Source organism: Sinocyclocheilus rhinocerous, unplaced genomic scaffold (assembly GCF_001515625.1).
Source record: "Sinocyclocheilus rhinocerous isolate Xijiao unplaced genomic scaffold, SAMN03320098_v1.1 scaffold611, whole genome shotgun sequence".
Taxonomy (NCBI): domain Eukaryota; kingdom Metazoa; phylum Chordata; class Actinopteri; order Cypriniformes; family Cyprinidae; genus Sinocyclocheilus; species Sinocyclocheilus rhinocerous.
Genome location: NW_015623515.1, coordinates 796,919 through 812,983, shown reverse-complemented (window position 1 = coordinate 812,983; position 16,065 = coordinate 796,919). Strand labels below are relative to the sequence as shown.

At 38.6% G+C, this 16,065-nt stretch overlaps 1 protein-coding gene across 5 annotated transcripts in view; it reads right to left on the bottom strand.

Moving 5' to 3' along the window:
• Positions 1 to 1,781: 1,781 nt before the first annotated feature.
• ehbp1l1a (EH domain binding protein 1-like 1a) overlaps positions 1,782 to 16,065 on the bottom strand; it is a 34,493-nt gene continuing 20,209 nt past the window's right edge. For 4 of the 5 annotated variants that reach the window (XM_016514207.1, XM_016514273.1, XM_016514419.1 and 1 more), the window contains 16 exons: positions 12,642 to 15,157; positions 12,501 to 12,549; positions 11,845 to 12,045; positions 11,093 to 11,578; positions 7,237 to 10,362; positions 6,551 to 6,797; positions 6,302 to 6,456; positions 6,129 to 6,177; positions 5,361 to 5,891; positions 3,915 to 3,966; positions 3,656 to 3,699; positions 3,348 to 3,459; positions 3,012 to 3,111; positions 2,806 to 2,879; positions 2,511 to 2,625; positions 1,782 to 2,269 (listed from right to left, as the gene is read on the bottom strand). In XM_016514207.1, coding sequence (XP_016369693.1) covers positions 2,179 to 2,269; positions 2,511 to 2,625; positions 2,806 to 2,879; positions 3,012 to 3,111; positions 3,348 to 3,459; positions 3,656 to 3,699; positions 3,915 to 3,966; positions 5,361 to 5,891; positions 6,129 to 6,177; positions 6,302 to 6,456; positions 6,551 to 6,797; positions 7,237 to 10,362; positions 11,093 to 11,578; positions 11,845 to 12,045; positions 12,501 to 12,549; positions 12,642 to 15,157 — 7,948 coding nt within the window. In that variant the 3' untranslated portion in view covers positions 1,782 to 2,178. The remainder of the gene's footprint in view (positions 2,270 to 2,510; positions 2,626 to 2,805; positions 2,880 to 3,011; positions 3,112 to 3,347; positions 3,460 to 3,655; positions 3,700 to 3,914; positions 3,967 to 5,360; positions 5,892 to 6,128; positions 6,178 to 6,301; positions 6,457 to 6,550; positions 6,798 to 7,236; positions 10,363 to 11,092; positions 11,579 to 11,844; positions 12,046 to 12,500; positions 12,550 to 12,641; positions 15,158 to 16,065) is intronic. The other variant, XM_016514346.1, reaches the window with a different exon arrangement.

The following is a 16,065-nucleotide window of genomic DNA, read 5'->3' as shown; positions in this document are numbered from 1 at the left end:
ATAGGCTACAAAGAAACTGTGTTACTTACAGCTTTTGGTGGTGAGAATGTCCAGTGTAGTCTGCGCTGTTTGCTTGAATCAAATATTTCTTCTAAAAAGAAACGCACTTTTATAGAGGTTGATTACATTTACATAATATCCCATAGCCTACTATAAGCACACACTGCTGTGAATCCTCAGAGTCTTACCTCTGATTGGTGTTAGCTGTGCGGAGACAATCCATGAAATGAATAATAAAAAATAAAGCATATTGAAAAAAGCTTCCTTTATTCCGACGAAGATAAAAGTTTTCACTATTACTTACGAATACAGTTTAAACTTCAGTAGTCCTTAGCGATAGTTTCGGTTCTTTTTAAAGATTTGCAAAGCGTTCGTAATCACTCGACGTGAAGAACCCTTATAATATTACTAATAATGTTTTATATTTCTTTCTTTGATTGTAGTCCAGCGCCCAGTGGAATATCCAACTCGAGGCCTTTTTCGTGAACAAATCCCTGCTTTGTATGAACTTTAAAATGTTTATTTCAGGTATTCAGTCAGTGACTGCCAGAAAGAAAAAAAACACACACACTTTAATGACCCAGTTTGTGTTCCATTACACTGTGAGGTAGCTGATTAGGCAGTGCTTCTTTTGTACAAATGTTGTGCAAGACTGTGGTATATATGGAATTTTTGAGAAATGGTTATGTGCTGATGTTTCCATTTAATAGGGAAGTGAGCCATACAACCATCAATAAACAATCTAATATCTAACAATTCGCCTTTATTATTTGATAAAAATGTTTTACAGCAATTTACAAAAATTAGGCTAAGTTTCTATATAAACACTTCTTTTAATAAAACAAACAAACAAAACACCCTTCAATACACTCCCTACAACTCCCTTGTTGTTGGAAGAGAAATGATTATGCTTTAATATGTGTGTGTGTGTGTGTGTGTGTGCGCATCTGTATTTATGCTTGCTTAACACAAGATGCCACAGTGAATCATTGAAGTCCAGTGACGTTAGGACCCTTTGCACATACTGATGATCACCACATATTTCCTTTAAAACAAAACTGCACAATACTTGTAAACACACTATGGTACTTGTTTCTGTTGAACAACCACCAGGCTGGATGCAGTACAGAATTTTAAAACAATTTTATTTCCCAAAGACCTGTCAGCTGTAGGTGTGTTAGCTGACATCAGGACTTTTCAAAAACAATTCACTGTCAAATAATGACATTTCAAACAGTGTAAACAGGGCCAGAGATAATATCAAAGAGCTGAGTCTCTAAACAACCAGTCACTCGAAAAATCTATAACACACACTTTTAAAGGAGAAATTCTTCTGAATTGCAGAGGGTGCATTTGCTTTTGCATTCTGTACCATACATGGATGAAAAATGATGTTATATAAATACACTCCCTATTTTTTTTTTCTTTCAAATATTTGAAAACAAAATGCTAACACTCAAAGTTCATGCACATACTCTTTTTTTTTTGTTGACATTTTGTATTTTCTATATCCTGTGATATTAGGTTCTTCAAACAGAACAGACAACCATTGTAACAGTATTTGGAGAGGCATCATTAAGATCATATTGTTCAAATGATATCCATAACTAATAGGGTGACTTAATGGAGAAATTGTGTGCAAAATGTTTATTTTCTCCCATGCTTTTGTGCTGTTTTGTCTGTTTGTTGGGTTAGTTAAATGTATGACTTGCATAACAGAAGGTAACACAGCAGTGTCTTTTAAAACGGCCTGATCCTTCTTTCATACTTGTACTGTACTATTTTACATAGCTTTGAGACACCTTAAAATCACTGCAGCAACCGACTTATACAAACAAGTTAAATAAGGTAATAACACTGCAAAGGTCACATGTATATTATTTTTACTGAAAATGTAAAACAAGAACTGCTGTCAGAAGACTATTGACCATTACTGTCTATTTCACGTTTTCAGACAAATATTCTGAGACTAAAAATGTCTCTAAAAGAAAACGACTTTTAATCCACCCTGAAATGAGCATTCATGCTGCTCAAACTTTTCAACATGAGGACTGAGAATTCATCTAGTCACAATCTCCTTATCATTTAATGTGATATGGTCCACACACACCTCACTAGTCCATCAGCACAGTGTTTAACGGGGGACAGTCCTGTATAAAAGCAGGTGCACAGGATCCCTCACTGTAACACACACTTCTCTTTCTGACTTCCATATTTCCTGCGCCTCATTTCTAGTCCTCTCTCCAACCTCTCGTCCTCTTCAAGAGCCCTTGAGAATGAGACGACAGAGAAAAAGTAAGAAAAAAGTAAAAAATACAGTAAAAACTAATATTGTGAAATATTATGATTTAAAATCACAAATTTCTATTTTAATGTATTTTAAAATGTAATTTATTCCATTGATGGCAACGGAATGAATTACATTGACTTCAGTCTTTGCTACACAAGAAACATTTCAATTCTGGTCTAAAAAAGTATTGAGTATATTTTGTAATGTGAATGAATCTCACCCTCTCTCTTTGGCGTCTATATCTTGCACAAGCTCATCTCTCTGGTTGACTAAAGACACCAGCTCCTGCAACAACAGCTGCTCTCTGGTTTTATGGGCCTGGGTTTTCTTCCATTCTTCAGTTTTACAAAACAAGCAAGACAAAAAATTGAGGATAATGAGAGATGCCACATGCCACAACTGAGAAAACTACTTGAGTGCCAAAATGTCTTTAATATGTAAAAACACATTCTTTCATTCTTAGCTATATAGTTCTCCATGTCACATACAGTATATTTATGTAAGAACAGTTGTACCTTCCACAGCCATTAAATCTTGTAGCTCTATCTTTAGCAGCTCAAATTTCCTCTCCAAATCTTGCTCTTCTTGTCTGTCACACAAAAGGAATGATAATTATTAGCAATGCATATTAAATCAGCCTCTGTTCAAATGAAGCTTTAGAGAGGTCATCATCAAAATAAGTACAGTGAAACAAAATTGGAATAAGTGTGAAAAGACATACAGTAACTGCAAATGGTCTTGTCTCCTGATCAAAGCGTTCTTCTTGTTGACCAGGGTAAACCACTCCTGAATCAGTGTCTCTTCTTCTACACGATCACTACCTTCAAGTGTATGATAAGAGCACAACTTCATCAAGCCACACTAATCAAATGTTTTGTCACTTGCTCAGCACAATGCACCATAATCTATCATAATCTAAAGTTAGTTAATACTGTTAATAATAATCTGGAGGTGTGTGCAAATTATTCATTTATACGTATATATATATATATATATAAACTACTTTAATCAATATATATATATATATATATATATACTACTTTAATCAGTGATTTACCAGATTCCATAAGTCTTCTTAGTTTCCTCTCCACAATGTCTGCTCTGCGATCTATCTGCTTCTGTTCAGCCTCCAGAGCCTGCATCTCACTAAGTACATATTGACTGACATCCTGCAAATACACAAACAAATCATAAACACACATGCAAATACTCACACCCGTGTATACGCATTTTACAACCCTATAAAATATTGGTTTGGAGTTAGTTTACTATACAATACTATTACATATAAGCCAATCTATAAAATACTTTTTATATTTAGCCAATATTTCAAATGACTAAGTTGAATGAAAATCATCAAATGACCTGATTCTCTCCTGCAGTGGCTTCTTCAACATTCTCTACGTTTTCTACACAAACAAAACAGAAGAACAATACAACTTAATCAAATTGTTTAAATGCATGCAATAGGTCATTTAATTTACGTTACAATAGTATACAACCAAAAAACTTTCATAATTTCTTACATTTTGCAGAAAATATGTTAAGCACAAGTTATGGATTTAACATGTCAGTGTCTTTGAACATAAAGTTTTTGAAAAGTATGTTTTGAGTTAAATCTTACGCGACTCTGAACCTCCTTTGGCTGCTTCACTTTCTGCTTGGACTGATGCAGCCTGGGTACAAAAACATAATGCGCAGCAGCTCAGTATTACACTGTTTATAAAGATAACTCAATTATAAGAACATTTGAAAATAATTACCCTCACAAGGAGACAAAAATACAGTGCTATACAACCCAGTTCCAAAAACGATATCTTTCTCATGAAACAACTTGAATCACATGTTCAAAAACTTGAATTAAACAGAGCGCACACTGTAAACAAGAGCCATCACAAAACATCTATACAGTCACACATGATGAGTCCTGTATAATGATCCTGAATACTGTATATGTTTGGTTAAAATGAATTTCATGAAAAATGCATGAAACTTTACTAGCTTTTAGCTTTTACGCATGATAGTTATTATCAACAAATTATCAACGAGTTTCAAACTCGTCTTCAAGCTCTGACTATACTATTAAATTTAAGACTAATAACTAGTGCTGTCAAACGATTAATCGTGATTAATCGTGATTAATCGCATCCAAAATAAAGGTTTTTGTGAGTCTTCTACTAAATACTGAGCAAATGGTCTGAATACTTAGGACCATGTGATTATTTCAGTTTTTCTTTTTTAATAAATCTGCAAAAATGTCAACAATTCTGTGTTTTTCTGTCAATATGGGGTGCTGTGTGTACATTAATGAGGAAAAAAAATTAACTTAAATGATTTTAGCAAATGGCTGCAATATAACAAAGAGTGAAAAATTTAAGGGGGTCTGAATACTTTCCGTACCCACTGTATATACATAATAAATATACACAGTACACACACATATATTATGTAAATAAAAACTTTTATTTTGGATGAGATTAATCGCGATTAATCGTTTGACAGCACCACTAATAACATATAAATATAACATTACTGGTCAAAAGAATAATTTGAATAATTAATATTTTTGATGTTTTTGAAAGAAGTCTCTTTCAAAAACACTAAGTTTTGCTCACCAAGGCTACATTTAATAATTAAAAAATACAGTAAAACACTAATATTATGATTTATTATTACAATAAAAAACAATTGTTTTCTATTTTAAACTGTAACTTGGTTTTGAAGGATCCTGTGGCTCAGTGGTAGACCATTGCGTTAGGAGCGCAAAAGGTCGTGGGTTTGATTCCCAGGGAACACACATACTGTTAAAAAATGTACAGCCTGAATGCATTGTAAGTCGCTTTGGATAAAAGCGTCTGCTAAATGCATAAATTATTAAATTAAATTATTATTATTAAGACTGGAGTAATGGCTGCTGAAAATTCAGCTTTGCCATCGCAGGAAGAAATTATATATTAAAATACAGTATGTTCAAATAAATTCAGCCTTGGTGAGCATAAGAGACTTTTTTCAATTTCTTTTTTAATAATTCCAAACATCTGACCGGTAAAGTATAGTTGAAATGTTTCACCTCTGTACCGCTCTGCTGTTCGTGTGGTTCAGGCTCATCCAGTGACTCTCCCCGCAGCTTCGATCTGCGCTTTTTAACAAGATCTGCATCCTTGAGATGAGAAAAAGCCTTTGAGGTGTGAGTTCTTGGTGGTGCCACCGGAGGCTGAGTGGACCCTGATCCTCCAGCCTGGCTCGGGCCCTGCGTTCGCTTCGTTCTTGGAGGTGGCACCAAAACACCTGCACCTTCCTTGACCTCCTTTTCAGGGAAGCATCCATTGGTCTCTAGAGTAATGCCGCTGCCCTGGAGCCTTTCTGCGCAGTAGCGAACAGCGGCTTCAGGATCGGCTTCCTCCCTCTTCTCTCCAACAGCGTAACTGGACTCGCTGCTGTTCTTCTCGATCTGTATTACACTGAGCTCCTGGCCCGTGAAATAGGTGCGGATCTGGTTGAGATACGTCATCACGATGAGCCTGTCGGGCACTGCCAGCAGCACCATGTCAGAGGGCTCTATCAACCTAGAGATGCCCAGTTCAGCAAAGCCATCAAACGCCTATGAATACAGGAAAGGAAATCTTCATTTTTGCCATTTGCTGATCACAGAATTATAATCATTAAGGTAAGTGCACAGCAAAAATGGCCTTGTAATTTGTTTTGTACAGTAAAATTTGAACATACAGTTTAGACTTAAAATATAACAACATTAAATAGGGTCAGTCAATTAGATCACAGTCAAAGAGAATTAAAAAAAGAAAAAAGTCATTATCTAATTTGAAAATGGGTGGATCACCTTCTTGTTGTTGCGCTTAATGTCATATGGATCCAGCATTTCATAATTTCTAAAGACAGAATAACAAACAAATAGACAAAATACTGAGTAGAACTGGGTTGATAAAAAATACATAACCCACGTAACATTTATGAAATGAGCTTAATGGCTTATTCCACATAAAAAACACCCACACTTTATCTGGATGGAAGTGATGCAGGATGGCACAGAAAGCGAGGCCGTTTCTCCATGAGGTGCTGAAGTTTGTGATCCGGACGCCCTTGTAACCTTGTGTGACCTTTTGGCACCATTCCAGCAGAGACTGACTTGAATTCACCAAGGTCGCAATCTAGAATCGAAGGCAAAAACAAATTAACCACCTGCTCATTGATGTCACTATGGTAATATGATCAACGTAATTAAAAAGCAGCAGATTTAACAACCTCTGTTTCACTGGTTGGCGATGTGTGAGCTGTGGAACTTCCCTTAAGGTCTATGGCATCTGCTGCAGCTCTCCGTTTATTACGAACAGGCACTGTCGGCTCATTATTGGCCTTTTCTGAAACCTCATGTTGATTGGCTGACGAGGAACTGGGAATGGAGACGTCTTCTGGGAAAGAGGCACTTAAACGTTTCTTCACGCGAGGCATTGGCACAGGAAGACTGGAGGAGTCTTCAGCTAATTCTTGTCTGGATTAAAGAAAGAAAAAAAATGTTAAACAAAACTGATTTCTACATTTAAATAAACTAGTATTGCAAAATCTATTTAACTCATGTAGATATATCTCTGAAGCCTAAAAGAAATTTAGATTTAGTTTTGCGTAAACAACGTATGCATAACAACAAAATTAAACAAGCACCAACAACAGCATCAAACAATCATTTATTTATTTTTATTTACATTATGCACATTTTTCATAAAGACAAACAGTTTAACTTAAAGGTCAAACCCATAATGAGTAAATTATTCTTAAACGCATTGTTTTTGAAAACCCAACATCAAAGGAACACCAGTGTTGGATGAAAAGACAGTTAGAGCACCAGTTAGAGAGCAATTACTGCACTTTTGTCAAAAATTGGCATTTGTACTGTCTACAAATGTTGCAACAGTTTATCCTATGAGACTTACCTAAATACATCTATGATAACACCTGTGGCATCTACAGTGTCCATGCTCAAATCAACCTCATCATCTCCAGAATGTACAGCATCCTTTTCTTCCTCAACACTTTTATCTTTTTCAATTTGTTGGTCTGTATCCCCTTTGTCCTTACAATGTTCACCAAGTGGAGCACCAGTCTTAGGTTTTTCACTGATAACTGTTACATCAGGTACTAACTGGCCAACAGGTTCTAAACCAGACTCCTCCAGGCCTTTTCTGTTTAGCTCTACTTCATTGGCACTTGAGGTGGTGGAATCTTCAAGGCTCTCAATCTCTGCTTCTGCCCTCACCTGCGTGTCCACTTCAACAGAACATTGTTTGTTTTCTGAGAGATGAAGCTTGCCTTCTTCTTCTTGAGGAAAGCTTGGAAGGTTCTCATCAGAGAACTTATCACTGAGTTTCTCTGAGTGGGGAATTGGGATGGGTATGCTTGCATCACTTGGTACTCCTTCAAGGACTATGTTAAGTAAATCTACAGCAGGTGGACAACTCGAGGGAACAGTGAGATCATCTGGAAATGAGCCACTTAGACGTTTCTTCACACGTGGCATTGGCATTGGAAGACTTGAATCTTGATGGTCTTCTGTTTGGGGAGCAATGCTATCTGAACCTGCTTGAGATGAAAGGGAGGATGAAGGGGCTGGAAGATCATCTGGAAAAGAACCACTGAGACGTTTCTTCACACGTAGGACCGGGACTGGAAGACTTGAATCTGGATGGTCTTCTGTTTGGGGAGCAATGGTATCTGAACCTGCTTGCGTTTGAAGGGAGGATGAAGGGGCTGGAAGATCATCTGGAAAAGAACCACTGAGACGTTTCTTCACACGTGGCACTGGGACTGGAAGACTTGAATCTGGATGGTCTTCTGTTTGGGGAGCAATGCTATCTGAGCCTGCTTGCGATGGAAGGGAGGATGAAAGGGCTGGAAGATCATCTGGAAAAGAACCACTGAGACGTTTCTTCACACGTGGCACAGGGACTGGAATACTTGAATCTTGATGGTCTTCTGTTTGGAGAAAAACGTTGTCTGAATCTGCTTGAGAGGAAGGGCTGGATGAAGGGGCTGGAAGATCATCTGGAAAAGAACCACTGAGACGTTTCTTCACACGTGGCACAGGGACTGGAATACTTGAATCTTGATGGTCTTCTGTTTGGAGAACAATGTTGTCTGAACCTGCTTGAGATGGAGGGGTTGATGAAGGGGCTGGAAGAAAATCTGGAAAAGAACCACTGAGACGTTTCTTCACACGTGGCACAGGGACTGGAATACTTGAATCTTGATGGTCTTCTGTTTGGAGAAAAACGTTGTCTGAATCTGCTTGAGAGGAAGGGCTGGATGAAGGGGCTGGAAGATCATCTGGAAAAGAACCACTGAGACGTTTCTTCACACGTGGCACTGGGACTGGAAGACTTGAATCTGGATGGTCTTCTGTTTGGGGAGCAATGCTATCTGAGCCTGCTTGCGATGGAAGGGAGGATGAAAGGGCTGGAAGATCATCTGGAAAAGAACCACTGAGACGTTTCTTCACACGTGGCACTGGGACTGGAAGACTTGAATCTGGATGGTCTTCTGTTTGGGGAGCAATGCTATCTGAACCTGCTTGCAATGGAAGGGAGGGTGAAGGGGCTGGAAGATCATCTGGAAAAGAACCACTGAGACGCTTCTTTACTCGTGGGACTGGAAGTGGCAGATTTGAATCTGGATGGTCTTCTCTATTGTGAACAATGTTGTATGAATCTGCTTGAGATGAAGGGGTTGATGAAGGGACTGGAAGATCATCTGGGAAAGAACCACTGAGACGTTTCTTCACACGTGGCACTGGTACTGGAAGACTTGAATCTCGATGGTCTTCTGTTTGGAGAACAATATTACCTTGATCTGTTTCAGATAAAGGGGTGGATGAAGGAGCTGGAAGATCATCTGGAAAAGAACCACTGAGACGTTTCTTCACACGTAGCACTGGGACTGGAAGACTTGAATCTTGATGGTCTACTGTATTGAGAAAAATGTTGTCTGAATCTGCTTGAGATGAAGGGGTGGATGAAGGGGCTGGGCGATCATCTGTATAAGAACCACTGAGACGTTTTTTTGAACGTGGCACTGGGACCGGAAGACTTGAATCTTGATGGTCTTCTCTTTGGAGAACAATGTTACCTGGATCTGCTTCAGATAAAGGGGTGGATGAAGGAGAAGGAAGATCATCTGCAAAAGATCCATTGAGACGTTTCTTTACACGTGGCACTGGGACTGGAAGATCAGTGCATTTGATTCGCATTTTTACTTCCGACACCTCAGGAACATTCAAATCCAGTTGTACCTGGTCTTTCATGCTCAATTCATCACCAGCATGGGTCTTTCTTTTGTCTTCAGACTGGGACATACTAGTGATGACAGAAGACAATGTACTCTTTTCTTCAAACTCTCCACCAGCTTCATCAACATTGCTGGTTTGAGCTTTATTCTTACGCCTCTGAGGAGCACGTAATTGTGTGACTGTGTCTTCCGCAGGCACTAGGGGAACATTTTCTTCGCTGTTGCTATGACATGATGTTATAATTTCTTTGGGTGTGGGCTTCTCTTTGGGTTCTGGTGAAGAAATCTCAATTTTGGATACTTTTACTACATTTTCAGCTGCTTCTATCACAAAGGTCCCATCAGGAAAAGAAGTGCTTGTCAGTGGGACAGGTACATCTGTCAAGCGATCCGTTTCTAAAGATGTACCCTCATCTACCAGAGCGGAAGATCTCTGGATGGTTGTGAGTGGGGTATCTGGCTGTACAATTTGTGATGTACTCTGAGAATAATGATCAGTTTGTTTTATGACACAGATGTTGTCACTCTGAGCAGTTGGCTCAGCTGGGTTGGAAACTGGTGATGATGACGGAAATGTCTCTTGAAGAATGTCTTGCTTCTTAGTCCTTCTTGGTGGCACAGGTTCTTTTGAAGCTGAAACAGTCTGTTCTGTGATAGTCCTTGGGTTATGAGAATTTATTGAAGACAGTAAGGACATAGGTGTTTTTTCTTCATCCAGCAATTCGTCCTTAGTCCGTTGGATGAAAAGAGAGACTTCTTGGACAAAATTATGTTGTGGCCTTAAGAACAAAAATACAGTATCACTACTTTATTTTCTGTTGAGATAATGAATGCACTGACTGTACCACGACACACTTATAAATCACAAACAAACATCCTGTTTAGCAAGCAGTTGTACCACTGCATGAAATGCTGTCTTCAGAAATTGCACATACCTTTGCATCATGCAACGAGTAAATAAAAGTCACAACAACGGTGGATTTGGTAATAAAAGCACAGAAGATCACAGTTTACAATCTTAGCTGAACAAATAAACGTCTTTCAAGGTGAAGTGCGTAATTTCTTTGTTTTAAAACAATTTCTCTTCCCGGTTTCATTTGCAGATACACGAGTTTTCAAAATCGTTTTAGCCTGCTTAAACATTTCAATGGCCTGATTTGTGGCAGGACAAACCATCTGGCCAAACAATGGAAGAAGGGGCTAAAATGAAAGGGCAGTAGGTGTGTTGCATATCTGGACACAATCAATATTTGCAATTCCATTTGGTGCCACTAGGGGCACTGAAATTACACACTGCACCTTAGGGCAAAAAGCAAAATTAGACACATGGACATAATATTTAGAGAAAAAAAAACAACAACAACCAAAAAACCAACATAAAAGCCATTTCAGTGCAAATTTGTGTGCAGATGTGAGTTGGAAAACACTAAAAGAAAAACGAATATAGCCGTGCTGCTGTTTACAGGACTTGCAGGTTGGGTTTGAATGCAACACTCCTGATTAACTCACCCCTCCTCTGGAAATAGTGTGGTTGACAACTCATCCTTCAACATTTGACTTTTTGTCACAATCTCATCATTACCAGTTTCCTCTTGAACCGAAGATGTACACTCCTGTATCAATGAGTCAACATCTGCTTTGTCCTCCTCCTCTTTGTTTATCTCATGAAGGTCAGCCTCTGTTAAAGGGGGCCACTTCCTCATTAGGCAAAAGTCTTCATCTTCAACGAACCAGCTTTCAGTCTCTTTTGATGACAGTGATGTTTCTGAACAACCACCAACCAAACGCCACATGTAGGGTTCAGCAGAATCAAAGACCTCAGACTCCGCTGCCTGTACGAGTGCCTCCAATGAATGATCACATCCAGTGGCCATGCGAGTGGCGCTGTCCTCGAGATCCACAGAGGATGAAAGACTGTCGAGAGGATCTAAAGTGTCCGTGTCTGTGACTGATCCAGAGCTAGAGGGCTGCAATATTGCAGCAACTGTCTCATAACTAAAAGAAAGCAACACTTGAGATGTAAAAAGTACAAAAGAAAGTTTCCAGAAAAATAAACGTAAAAATATGATACTAATGAAAATGAATTACTTTAACAAAAGAACATATTGGAATATGGGTTTGAGTAGTTTTCATAATTTCTCAGGATATAATCTTACAAAACTAAAAAATGAAACAGGTCTACATAGATTCTAAGTGTTTTTCAAATAAAATCAAAGCAAACATGCTCAGTGATTTCACCCAGTTATGTTATTTAATCTTACCCTCTGTGAAAGACATCAACTATAGTCCTAACAAGACCAGAAGATCCTTCTTTTTCAGTGGAATTATTATCTGCCTCCAAAACTTCCCATCCTAACGCTATAGCAGTCTCTCCAGGCTCTGCAGTATCATGAGTTTTACTAGCAGACTGCTCCCCAACATGTTGCTCTTCCAGAAAAAACTTCACCTCATGGTTTTCAATACTGATAAAGAATAGTTCAATAGTCAGCATGGTCCATGATGCAATTCACATACACCATGCGTCTCTCTCATGTACATGCACCAAAGGTGTTTTTAGGCACAACATACAGTCAGGTGATAACAAAGTTAGTAAAGAAAAAGTCAGATATTAATCAGGTCAAAACAAATCATGTTGAGCCATGCTTTATTGAATTATTATGAATGACATATATATATAATTATTATGAATGACACAATGGGTGTTGTCTTTACATGAACAGGCTTGCATAAAGCTCCCATTAAGCCTCAACAATGTCAAGAAATAATATATAATACATGTAAAATAACTACAGTAAAATAAATGTGGCAAACAATGTCAAATGTCAAAACAATATATTGCACATGCAACAAAAGAACACAAATTTACTTCTAAAAGTGTTTTCACACACCACACACAAAAACATGCTATGTAACTCACCCTTCAGCCAAGGGCATTTCATAAGAACTTCCTATTTCTTTAGGATTTTCTTAAAAAAAAAAAGTTTTTTTTTTTTTTATAGATTTCTGAGAATACATATCGCTCAATGTTCAAGCCACACTCTAAAAATGGGTCTCTTACCAGGCCCTGTTATATCCAGTGTTTGATTTCTTTCAGATTCTATGTATTGGGTGAATTTGGCTTCAAATTTGGTGTGTTCTTGGGTTGTACTTGATGAAGATATTGCATACGTAGAAGCATCTGGGAAATCAGGAAGCCTTGCTTCATCTGGGAAATCAGGAAGCCTTGCTTCAACTGGGGAACATGGCACTTCAGGGATCAGGTGACTAAAATCTGTTTCATTGGTTGCAGAGAATGGAGCCTCTGGAGAAGCTGGGAAGACAGTTTTCACTGGACCCTCTTCTTTTTTAAGCCTTTCTGAGCATGGAAAACCATCATTTCTGGCCTTATCGGGGCACGTAGGGGCAAGCAAGAACATGGTTTTTGAATATTCTTCATTATCCTTTGTATAACTTAAAGACCAAAACGGTCTTTCTTTAAGAGGTTTAACCCATATGGGCTTCTGAGTGGACCATATGCTTTCTTGAGATTCTTCTATCGGCACAGATTTTACTGTAGGAACACCTACAATAAAAGAAAACATTGGGCAAGAATGCCAAAGACTGACTACATCTGGTTCTTTATGGAGATAGAAACCCTCCACTTTAACCTGAGGTAGAGAAGGGAAACCAGGTATGCATGCTTCTCTTGGGCAGGTGGGTACTAGTGCAAACATCCTCTGCAAAATGTTTTTGTCTATTTCTTTATACGGAGTTGCGAAATTAAACTGGACAAGCAGCTCTGACCTCGTTCTCAGTGGCCTCTCCAACAGGGGCCTTTCATTCTCAAACCATGTTCCTGCGTTTATTCCCTCACTTGATGAGAATCCCATGATTCTTGACTTCTTTGGAACGCACTGATGTAGATCAGCCATACTGGCGGGAAGTGTAGCTTTGCGCTTGTGTGCATATGGGAATCCTGGTATTCTTTCCTTTGATGGACAGGTTGGAGCCAATGCAAACATTATTTTAGTTAATTCACTAAGCCAATCAACTAGAACAGGTGGCTTTTTAAAAGATACATTGTACAATGTTTTCTTGTCAACAAACCAATCTAAATGCTCCTTTTTAGAAGAAAATCCTATAACATTAGACTTCTCTGGGCAAGTGGGAAGCATGTGCAGCATTATTGGCTCGGGCACAGATGGAAAACCTGGAACACAGACCACTGATGGACATGTAGGTGCCAAAGCAAACATTCTATGACCGTTTTCTTTGCATATCTTGTCCATGTCCAAAACAACAGGGGGTTTCTTTAATGGATTTGTACACAAAATAACTGTACTCAAAGGCCAATTGGACATCTTAGGGGTCTGGATGCTCGGACAACCAGCTATATGCGAAATCTCTGGGCAAGAGGTACAAATGTTTTGCATGTTCGGCTCCATCTGTGATTTACGATGTGGTCTAGATGGAAAGCCTGGAATACATGATGCTTTTGGGCATGTTGGTGCCAGAGCTATAATCTGGGAGCCTTTTTCATCTTTAATGGGGCCAAAAATACCAGTCTGTTTATCTTTTAATAAATTGCAAAAGATTACAGCTTGATCACTAATGCACTCCATGCCTTCAAGGACCCTTAGAGAAGGACATCCAGGGATTCTAGAAAGCACCGGACAGGATGGAAGGAGCTCCAACATATTTGGCTCTGCTTGGGTTTCAGGGATAGAATCTAGCATTTGTGCAGCATTTTCAGACACAAAGGTTAATATCTCATTTGCAGGCTTTGAATCATCCCTCAGTTCTGATTTAGCAATTGTAGGCTCTTGAAGAATTAATTCTTCACATGATTGAATAAGTATTTCTTCACTCTTTGGGGCAGATGTGAAATCAAGTTTTGAAGATGGAACTGTATCCACCATCATTATAGTCATCTCTGAATACTCAACTGGGCTTTTGATGTGTAAAATTGGCTTTGCTTTAGGATGTTCTTCCAATAATGATGTTTCCATGCTCAGCCACTCCTCATGATGCTTTTCCTCTGAAATTGGGGTCTGTGAAGAAGTGTCAGCAACAACGAATGTTTCTGGAAAAGATATACATGGGGCCTCTGTGGGTCTCTTAGCAGATGGAAAGCCAGGAATTCTTGTTTCATTTGGACATGTGCATGTCATGGACACCATATTTGCCTCATAGGGGGATTTTTCCAAGTTTGGCATTAAAATATTTTTTGGTGAGTTACGTGGCTCATCCCAAATTATACTTAAATCAGTAGGCCAGTTGATTATGTCTGTTTTACATATGCTAGATAGTGCTGTTGATGGACATCCAAAAACTCTTGAGAACAGTGGACATGATGGAAGAAGATCTACCATGTTTGGGACACACTCTTGTTGCAGTCCTGTAGGCTGATCTTCAGCTGTTGAAGGTACCGTTCTATTATGATATTTTGTAGTCTCTTCTTGCTTAAAACCTTCAGCAAACTGTTCTGGTCTGTCTTGGGATGTCCATAATACACCTTGATCCACGTCATCGTTTTTAACCAGAGTGTCTCTGTAATATTCAGAAGGTGGAATCTGAGCACGTATGCTTTGACATCTGAGAAAAATAAGCATATAATCAGATGTCAGATGTGAGGTTGCAAGAAGATTTGACTGCATGCATCATTCTGTTTACTGGCAGCCATTTAACTGATTCAGTATACGTGATGCAGGCCTAAATTGTCTCTGTTACAACTCACAAGCTGTGCTTAGTTTTCACACCATTATGCATTTATGATGTTAAAGGCACTGGTGACCCAAATAACAATTCTGTCATCATTTACTTATCTTCATGTTGTTCTAAACTTGTATGGTCAAAAAACACTGAGGTATTTTTCAAAATATGTTAATTTGTGTCAACAGAAGAAAGAAATGCATATAGGTTTGGAACAACATAAAGGTGAGTGAATGATGACAGATTTTTCATTTTGGGTTGAACTATGCCTTTAAGAGAGCAGAGGATATAAATGTTATATACAGGTGGACAAAATCTGATGCAGTTGCGACAAGGCAAAGCAATAAATTCTCTATTTTATGTTTCCTTGCAAAACTCACCTCTCCTCAACTGTCAGTAATAGTGGCATGTCTGGTATGGCGTGCCACGTTCTGCAATGCATTTTCCTAGAAACAATTGTCAAAGTATTTCATGCACTATCCACTGCCTGCAGAAAGTGCAATACAAAATGTCTTCTTTTTGAAAAAAACAAATATCTTGAATAATTTTTGCCGATTTCTCCTTTTGAATGTACTCTTTCAGTATCTTCACAGACTCATCCCAAGGCCACTTTGTGTCTTGAAAGGTTATAGATGGCATCCCAGGTGCAAAAGCAGTTCTCGGACAGGCTGGAAGAAGATATATCATACTGGGAACAGATGGAGAGCTGTCAAAATTAGGCTCTTCTCTTTCCTGTTTCATCCAAGGTAGTCGGTCTACAAATAAGTCTCCTATTTGATTCTCAGCTATGT